This window comes from Sinocyclocheilus grahami, unplaced genomic scaffold, assembly GCF_001515645.1.
Source record: "Sinocyclocheilus grahami isolate Dianchi unplaced genomic scaffold, SAMN03320097.WGS_v1.1 scaffold878.1, whole genome shotgun sequence".
Taxonomy (NCBI): Eukaryota; Metazoa; Chordata; class Actinopteri; order Cypriniformes; family Cyprinidae; genus Sinocyclocheilus; species Sinocyclocheilus grahami.
Genome location: NW_015506057.1, coordinates 131003 through 141010, shown reverse-complemented (window position 1 = coordinate 141010; position 10008 = coordinate 131003). Strand labels below are relative to the sequence as shown.

Sequence of the window (10008 nt, the reverse complement as noted above, 5' to 3'; positions counted from 1 at the left end):
TCATGACAGGCTGCATGGATGAGCGGGGAGTTTTTGACCAGAACAGAACCATACCACCAATCCACACTGTATGCAAAGTGTTAATCATTTTGACGATAGTGGACCTGACAGAAATACTATTATCAAACCTGCTTCACTGTGTATTTATATTTGAAAAACAATTTAAATGGCAAAACAAAACAGAAAATTACATCATAGTGACAGTCAATAAGTCACGTAAAATATTAGAAAATTGAATGTTTTTATGACAAAGCAAGTTTATTTTGGGTTACGAAATATCATGTGGTGGGACTGTCATGTGGTGCCATACGAAAATATATTTATAAATTAATTCATGAATTTTTTTTTATAATAATAAAACAAAAATGCTTTAAAACATATTTTTAATCATTTTTGAAGATATTGACATTCACTCACTCATATTTAGGGTGTAAAGAAAATAGTTAATTTAATTTAATAGTCATTAAAGCCTAGCCATTTTTCAAAACCATATGAAATCAACAAACACATTTCTGTAAATTTTAAACATGTTTTAAACAAGATTTATCCTTGTTTGTCATTAACTCAACTGTTTGGGAAAGTAAAATCTAAAATTTAACTGGTAAGTTCCAAACATAGAGATGCTCAAGAAGTGAGTGGTTAACTGCAGTTGCCCAACAACAAGTGGGTAAAAGACTGGAGAAAAAGGAAGGAAATAAGATCATCTGATTGCCTGCTAAACTTCAGACATTGACACCACATCTCTTTACCCATGTTTTAACTTGAAACAAATGCAGTTAATGTAGGAGCTATTGTGATAAATGGCTTGAAATTAATGAGTGCTTGCCTCACTACGTTCTTGTTGTTTTACTCTAGACAAAGAAGTGAATTATTTTGAAAGTTAAAGCATGGACTTCAGAATCGCATCAGTGATCCTACTTCTACACATTTCAGGTAAGATTATTGCGTTAATAGATTGCAGTTATTTCATCAAAATTTGTTCCAACACAGACTAAAGACATTTTAGACTTTAAGGAGAGATGCCTCACTGCTCTCATAGTGAATCACTTGGTTTGTCAGATGAGAATCTCTCCATCAATGCAAACCTTTTGGTTTCACCTGTGAGACTTCCTGTGATTTGACATCCAGACCTAAGAATTACTACTGGAAAAAAAATGGACAATATGTAAAAGATCTTAGTCATTCCAGGAGCATTGAAGTTTCATTCGAAGCGGCTGCCAGTTACTCCTGTTTTCTTACTATAGATCTTATGAACTCCTCCTCTCCTGTGTGTGAGTGACACTTAACATTTTTATTGAATTAGCACTAATATAATATCAGTGTTTGTTCGTACGTGAGTATATGAGGACACATTTAAAGGTATTGCATTTGAAGTATTCAAAAATATAATTAGTTTTCATCCGTTATTTATTAATAAATAATTTATTCCAATTGCCCTAACCCAGGTTAAGTCATATTCATGAAAAAAAAATTGTTTGCGATGTCCTAATAGTAATGTTGTCGTAATATCTTTTCAATGTTTAAGGGTAGCGTACTCCCTCATGACTGGTGTCAGTGCTATAAAGTGAAGCATAAGCTTCAGTTTTTCCCCCTGTGTTTATCCCAGCGTTTACCCCTCACGTCACTAGCTCCGCCCTTGCTCCAAAGCTCATGGCTGGAAGAGAAGATGAGTCGTTTTGAGGGGGAGGGGAGATTAACGTTTTTGATTAAAGATTGAGGGCACATGAATTTAAAAAAAAATAATGAAGTGCACAGTTAAATTATTTATAATAAACACTACCGTATTCCATTAAAAAATAAGAATTTTCAATTTTGATTTCATGGTGACTTTAACAGCCATTTCGTCAAATTAAAATCATAAAATGTTTATCACATTTAATTTTTACACTGAACATTCATCTTGACGTGAACAGACCTTAATTGTGAGTTTCACAGCAGTATTCTGTGTCTCTTTCAGGCATTTCTAAGAGTGGCTGCTGGGATGTGATTTACACCTCTAGAAGAGTCTGTGCTTTGGTGGGCTCAACAGTAGACATTTCCTGCACATACTCACATCCCTCTGGTTATACAGTATATGAAACATTCTGGCGTTACGTTCAGCCTGGTGACTTTAAGGATCTGCGTGAGGAGCATCAGTTTGCTGGTCGTGTGGAGTATGTGGGGAACAAACTGAGAATCAAAGAGCTCAAGATCAGCGACTCTGGAGAATATCGATTCAGGTTCATCACTAACACGACAAACGGCCAATACTCTGGATCACCTGGAGTCATTCTTACTGTTACAGGTAACTGATCATTATAAACTGATTGTTCAAAATGTTTCCTTTATAATGTCTAATGGGCTATTTTTTTTCAGATGCTCAGGTGAAAAGTAGCCCATCTGTTGTATCAGAGGGACAGGAAGTGATATTAAGCTGTTCAACTAAATGCTCTCTGAACGACAAACATACTTACATCTGGTACAAGAACGGACAACAGGTAACGGATGGATTCACTAAAGACAACAAGCTGTACCTGGACTCAGTCAGCAATGAAGAGCTTCACCAGTATTCCTGTGCTGTAGGAGGTAACACATCTCTCATGATACATGTGCTTCAGTGTGAAATGTTTGCAGCATTCAGATAAAGTACTTCATATTTAGTTAGTGTTTTAATATCATAAGTATATTTCTCTTTTTCTTTGAGTATATCTTTGTTTTTGTTTCATGCTTCTTGTTTTAGAAGCCCGAGAAATCGAGTCCAACACAGTTTTACTAAGCACTGTAATCATACTGTCCGTGTTTCTGATTCTTGCACTCATAGGAGTCCTGTGGTACAGGTAAATATTTGTTTTCATCTATTGTGTCAGTTTGTAGGGCTTCTCTGCAAACTAGGGATGTACAACTTATTTTACCGATGTTTAAACTGACCTTTGTAACGGGCTAGTCTAAAAGGAAGAAACCCTCAGAATACAATTAAAAACATTTGAAATACTTAAACTAAGAATCAAAAAGTCAAATAATTCCAGATACCTTATTCAAATTGTTCTTATTTTTCCATCCACCAAGCAGTTAAAATTTACAACACTGATGGCAACAAAAGCAGCAGACAGTATGAATGAAAATTCTGTGCATATACTATGCAGTATAAAGCTGTGCATATAAACACTATTTTATTAGGCATTGTACAGAGATAACTTGAAAATGTTAAGGAAACCTGAAGAAACTCAGTTACCTTTCATTCATAATGTTTACTTATTTAAACCAGTAAATACTGTCTCACACCTAGCTCGTCTTCTAAGCGGACATTTCTCTAAGCCTGCAGTGACAAGAAGAAAATGCATACATGCAAGGTCTGAGGTGAAATTAAATGAATTAGTTTTCTACTCCAGATATCTACTTTTCAAAATATTGTATTTTTAAAAACGTAACATTAAAATGACTAAATTTCAATTTTCAATCTCGACTTGCATCAGCAGCTGTGCTTTCTTATTTGCTGTGGGAATTCTGCCAGACCTAGTTGTTAAAGTCAGACTGAAATGATCGGGGATCATGTGAACTCTTTCCAACTATTGAGATCCTTGAGCAGTAGGTGCTACACACAGAAGAAACGGCACAAGTTTTGACAGCCTTTTATTCTACCCTTATTTCTTCTGTTTTTTTAAAGACCCCCTGTGTGAAACTCAAGTTTTTAATGTTGTTTACATGTGTGTCTGGCGTTTTTAATATGCTTAAAGACAAACCATGTGCAAGTTCATCAGTCAGGCGACTATTTTCTCCTTAAAACTGCGGTGTGCCAAAATGGCTGTTTGAAGCACCTGTTTCCTGCTGTCACAAACATGTAACCAATCCTGTCAACTTGCAGGGTGGGGTTTTTAAATCTAGTTAAATCCTGTTTTTGCAGCATTGAGTAATGTAGCTAATCACACACATATATGTTTTCTTGAATGCAGTGGCCAATCAGAAGCTCTTAAGTTAGTCAAAATCCACTCGCCTGTCAGGGTTCTGTCACTTCGGTCTAGTGTAATTCATGGTTTTGTGACCGAGCCCTGACACTCCCGTCATGTCATTGTTTTCATGTGAGCGCGCGGCTTCAAGAGTGCTCGAGCCGTGCGCTCTCGTCTGCGTGTCCTGTTTCATGTTGGAGCGTGGTGTTCAGATCCCGGCACTCATGTCTGGCTGAGTTTCAATTTCGCGTCGGGGGCCGGACACTCGCGCTCCATGTTCTGTCTGTTGTGGGAGCGTGTGGTCTCGAGTTTGCTCGGCCATGCGCTCTTCTGTCCACGTGTGTTGTGTATTGTGTAGCACGCGGTTTGTGTTCAGCCGTGTGCTTTTCTTGTTGTCTTGTGTTGTTGTATGCTGCGTGCTTTTATGTCTTGTTTTGTCTTGTGCTGTTTAGTGCGGCTTATCAGTTTTCTCATTAGCTGCGTGTTCGTGTCTTTTGTTCAAGCACATGGCTTGTGATTGTTTCCCTGTCGTGTGCCTTGTCCTGCCATCCAGTCATGTTGCCAGCTGTTTTTTCCCCGATAGGGTAGTTTTTTTTGTTTTTGCCTTTAATAAAGCCCTTATATTCCTGCAATATTGAGTCCTCGCTCCATCCTTCATCCCTAACCCTGACATCGCCGCTTAAAAAGTTCTGTTCAGTGATGAGTTCTGTGCACTCCCGAATCCTCTCACTATAACAAGGAAGGTGGCACGGTGTAACTAGGACATTAACTGTGCATTGATTATAACATTAATGAAATCGCGATTAACTAAGAGGAGTGATAGCTTTTTGGTGGTTATAAGGGGAGCGCTCTTTCTAGGCTGTAATCCATTCAGAATTTGAATACATCGCAAATAAACACTCGCACACTCGAAAATTCATTCTAGAAAATAGTGAATGACAGAGAGATAACTATTAATCCAAGATTGCCACTGCCGTTGTGTAGCGTTTACTTCTGTTAAAGGGGTCATATGCGATTTCCTGTTTTCATTTGTCTTTGGAGTGTTGAAAGCTGTTTGTGCATACAGAAGATCTGTAAATTCGCAAAGATTAAAGTCTCAAACCCAAAGAGATATTCTTTATAAAAGTGAACGCTCAGACACGCCTTCCTAAAACGCCTCATTCAAACACGCCCCCACAAATCTACTTAACTCTGTGGGAAGATTTGCATAACACCGCCCAAATGTTTACGCAAAGAAAGAAGGCATGCCATGGAGACGCTGTGTGTTTCGTTGTGAAAGCTAAACTACTTTCTTTGGCCTTCCAAAAGAGGACACAACTAGAAATCAGTGGTTAAGTTTTATTTACAAAACTGTTCCAGAGCAGTTCAACCAAAATTTTCGAGTGTGTGCAGCGCATTTTACGGAGGAAGGTTTCCTGAACCCGGTAAGGGGCGTAACATTTACGCACACGCTTGAGGAGTTCGGCCAATCCCAACGCACTGGATAGCTGGCCAATCAGAGCACACCACGCTTTTCAGAACGATGAGCTTTGTAAAAATGTACACGTTTCAGAAAGGCGGGGCATAGAGGAGTAACAATAATGTACAGTTTTTGAAAAATACTTTTTTTTTTTACCTTAAACTGCGTAAACACATTGCATTACACCAAATGACCCCTTTAACTGTGAAACTGTAAAAGTGGAACAGGTCTGAGTTAGTGCAAATGAGTTAAGGCGGGAACTAGGTAGCATATTCATGGATCTGCGTAAACTCAATGAGGTAATGAGTATCATAAACCCTTATAAGCAAGTACCAGATATGGGGGCCATGTCATAAAATACTTTAATACAAATGAATTTGTATTTAACTTGATCAGTTTTCTAAAAACATTGTAAGCTACGCTTTCATTTCCACAGTTATTCAAACAGCGAATAAAAAATATACCGAAAGCGAGCAAAGAACATTTAGGCTAAATTATGAAAGAATATATGACTATAGTCTAGCGCGAGTCGCTTCCCTCTCAAAAAACTCCCGTTATAATCAGTGAAGCTGTCTACACTGTGAAATTAATCTCTTACTTGTGAGGCCTACATCACACGCACATCTGCACTTTGCTGTTTATGATCAGAGAATTCACAAGAGCGCAGAATTCAGTCACCGAGCGTGCACACTGAACAAAACTCCAGCGTTTCAGCTCATTCATTTCATTTTCACTTTATTCCCTTTATTTTACGTGAAAAAAGGGAAATGAGCAAAAGATCAGTTGTATGTAGGCAGCTGTCACTCATCTAGCTAAAATAGGCTAATATATCACTAATGTTATGCTATGTTGCTGTTATTACACACACAGGGCAACAAATCATACAGTAAAATGTGATATCATATCGCAATTGGTTGGCTGTTTGGATTGTGAGGAAGAAGTCTTTCAGTCTTTTAGATACTTAAAATCTTTTTTGACATGATGCCTTTTAAACAGGAGGAGAAAGACTAATTCACCTAAACAACATGAGGACAATAAAAGGAGTGTACAGGTGAGAGGATCTGAACAAACGGATTTAATTTCACATGCGCATGCTAAAATATATTTTGCGTTCGGTCACTGATATTTTGTTTTCTGTCCTCTTTTCTGCCCAAACTCTCAGTCGGGTTCTGCTGCTCTGTATGATAATGCTGTAGCCTTGTCTACGGTCTGCACACAAGAAGTTCACATAAAGGATCAGGACGTTCATTATTCAACTATTAATTTCAAGCAGTCTCACACAAAGAACACAGCTTCGGTTCCTACTGCTGTTCATTCAACCACAGATGATGTTCATTATGCTGCTGTGAAGTTCAGCTGAACCTTAGCTAAGCCCCAGCTTAAAATGTTACCTACAGTACTGAACAACCCAACTGTTGCTGTCTGCCGTATTGTGACCAAGCTTTTGCTCATATCAAGTGTCTATGAATGTCCTGTATATTTGCATAGTTTTACAGAATTTACTCATTTGTAAAAATGTACACGTTTCAGAAAGGCGGGGCATAGAGGAGTAACAATAATGTACAGTTTTTGAAAAATACTTTTTTTTTTTACCTTAAACTGCGTAAACACATTGCATTACACCAAATGACCCCTTTAACTGTGAAACTGTAAAAGTGGAACAGGTCTGAGTTAGTGCAAATGAGTTAAGGCGGGAACTAGGTAGCATATTCATGGATCTGCGTAAACTCAATGAGGTAATGAGTATCATAAACCCTTATAAGCAAGTACCAGATATGGGGGCCATGTCATAAAATACTTTAATACAAATGAATTTGTATTTAACTTGATCAGTTTTCTAAAAACATTGTAAGCTACGCTTTCATTTCCACAGTTATTCAAACAGCGAATAAAAAATATACCGAAAGCGAGCAAAGAACATTTAGGCTAAATTATGAAAGAATATATGACTATAGTCTAGCGCGAGTTTAACCACTCTCAAAAAACTCCCGTTATAATCAGTGAAGCTGTCTACACTGTGAAATTAATCTCTTACTTGTGAGGCCTACATCACACGCACATCTGCACTTTGCTGTTTATGATCAGAGAATTCACAAGAGCGCAGAATTCAGTCACCGAGCGTGCACACTGAACAAAACTCCAGCGTTTCAGCTCATTCATTTCATTTTCACTTTATTCCCTTTATTTTACGTGAAAAAAGGGAAATGAGCAAAAGATCAGTTGTATGTAGGCAGCTGTCACTCATCTAGCTAAAATAGGCTAATATATCACTAATGTTATGCTATGTTGCTGTTATTACACACACAGGGCAACAAATCATACAGTAAAATGTGATATCATATCGCAATTGGTTGGCTGTTTGGATTGTGAGGAAGAAGTCTTTCAGTCTTTTAGATACTTAAAATCTTTTTTGACATGATGCCTTTTAAACAGGAGGAGAAAGACTAATTCACCTAAACAACATGAGGACAATAAAAGGAGTGTACAGGTGAGAGGATCTGAACAAACGGATTTAATTTCACATGCGCATGCTAAAATATATTTTGCGTTCGGTCACTGATATTTTGTTTTCTGTCCTCTTTTCTGCCCAAACTCTCAGTCGGGTTCTGCTGCTCTGTATGATAATGCTGTAGCCTTGTCTACGGTCTGCACACAAGAAGTTCACATAAAGGATCAGGACGTTCATTATTCAACTATTAATTTCAAGCAGTCTCACACAAAGAACACAGCTTCGGTTCCTACTGCTGTTCATTCAACCACAGATGATGTTCATTATGCTGCTGTGAAGTTCAGCTGAACCTTAGCTAAGCCCCAGCTTAAAATGTTACCTACAGTACTGAACAACCCAACTGTTGCTGTCTGCCGTATTGTGACCAAGCTTTTGCTCATATCAAGTGTCTATGAATGTCCTGTATATTTGCATAGTTTTACAGAATTTACTCAAATTTATGGACAAAATGTTGAAGTGACTCATAGGTGCCCGTAGATAATATATGGTTTTTTTTTTTCATTAAAGAATCCAGAAAAAGAAAACTATCATTGTTTCTTCTGCTTAAAATGGAGCCTTGCCATTACAGAAAATAATTAAATATATTAAAATATTTTTTTTAATTCTAATTTACAATGGAATTTAATTCTAATTAATTCAACGATTTTGAATGTGTTTTTGATCATATAAATGCAGCCTTGGTGAGTATAATCTGGCCCCAAATTTTTGAATGGTAGTTTATATGACATAATCCGTTTTTTTATTTATTTATTGCATTACATGTAGTTTATTATCATAAAATAAGAATAGGGTTAATAAAGACAATTATCTACATTTAAATTAAATGATTCTCACATTTTAATAAAATTTTTAAAAAGTATTTCAGCTGCATTAATGATTAAATGTCAAAGCAAAGTTGTTTTTGAGTTGTGATTTTCTTCTTTTATAAACAAAAGACAAGGAAATTCTATTGCTAAACTTTCAGACAAATTCCAGTTACAAAACTTTACTGATCATGTAGCCTACATTGTCTTTTAAAATAATGTTTTATTGTATTATTATATTATATCTATTATACAGATTTACATTATGCAACTAGATTATTTCTATAAGCAGCATATTCTTGAAAACAAAAATGCTTTTCTTAATTAAAATGAGACAAAATGGAAACCAAATAATATTTTAAGGCATTTCATCCTTGTCGTTATGGAATGAAATGGACATATTTTGTGTTCTATGTGGGACTGTATTGTGGTGCCCCAATCTCCAAATTTTGGGGGAAAAGAAAACCGGCTTCAGAATAGAGCAGCATTCATTGATAAAACAAAAAGCCTACTTCTTTTTAGGCCTATTCCATAAAAATCAATGAATGTTTAAATTGAGGTTTTAATAGATATAAAATAAAGTGCTGGTCTTGAAGTTATCTTGAGTCTTACCTTGTCCACTAGTAAGCTACACGTTGCTACTGTGAGAGAGTGCGGAGCGAGGAACGAGGAGATAAAGAGTACATCAATAAGGAGATTTAATTGTATCAAGGGAACCAGGAAAACACACGTAGCAGAGTCACAGAATACCGGACCAATACAGAACAGAAAGCGACGCCCCCTCTCTCCTTGTTTGTTTTCCTTTTTTGAAAAGTTTTTTGTTTCCTGTTTGTTTCTCCCCACGGCGATGGAAATAGTCGCTCTGTTCTCCGCCTGCTTGCTCCTGCCTGCTCCTCCAGAGCACCCTCCAGTGCCAGCTCCTCGTAAGCGCTTCCCAGTCCCTGAATCCAGCCCAGAGTGGGCTCCTGTTCCCGAGTTTAGCCCACGGAGGGCTCCTGTCCTCGAGTTTAGCACAGAAAGGGCTCCAGTTCCCATGTCCAGCCCAAGGAGGACTCCAGTCCCCAAGTCATGCCCAGGGAGGGCCACAGTTCCCAAGTTAGGCCTACAGAGGGCCTCTAAAGATGATATTCTCCCAAATGATTTTTTTGTGGGGGGTGGGCCGAGTGGCGAGGCCAAGGCCACCGAGGCTGTCCGGCCATGGCCTTCTGAGTTCCCTGCTCCGCCGTGGCCTCCTGAACTGTCTGCTCCGCCATGGCTTCCTGAACTGTCTGCTCCGCCATGGCCTCCTAGTCTTCCTGCTCCACCGTGGCCTCC

The 10008-nt window shown here is 37.9% G+C and overlaps 1 protein-coding gene across 1 annotated transcript; it reads left to right on the top strand.

The window, feature by feature from the left end:
• Positions 1–1196: 1196 nt before the first annotated feature.
• Positions 1197–6873, top strand: LOC107563525 (uncharacterized). The gene is made up of 7 exons (XM_016248426.1): positions 1197–1271; positions 1958–2016; positions 2101–2284; positions 2356–2565; positions 2720–2816; positions 6379–6433; positions 6545–6873. Exons 1-7 carry the CDS (start codon positions 1250–1252, stop codon positions 6740–6742), a joined length of 825 nt encoding a protein of 274 aa, XP_016103912.1. The 5' UTR covers positions 1197–1249; the 3' UTR covers positions 6743–6873.
• Positions 6874–10008: the final 3135 nt, after the last annotated feature.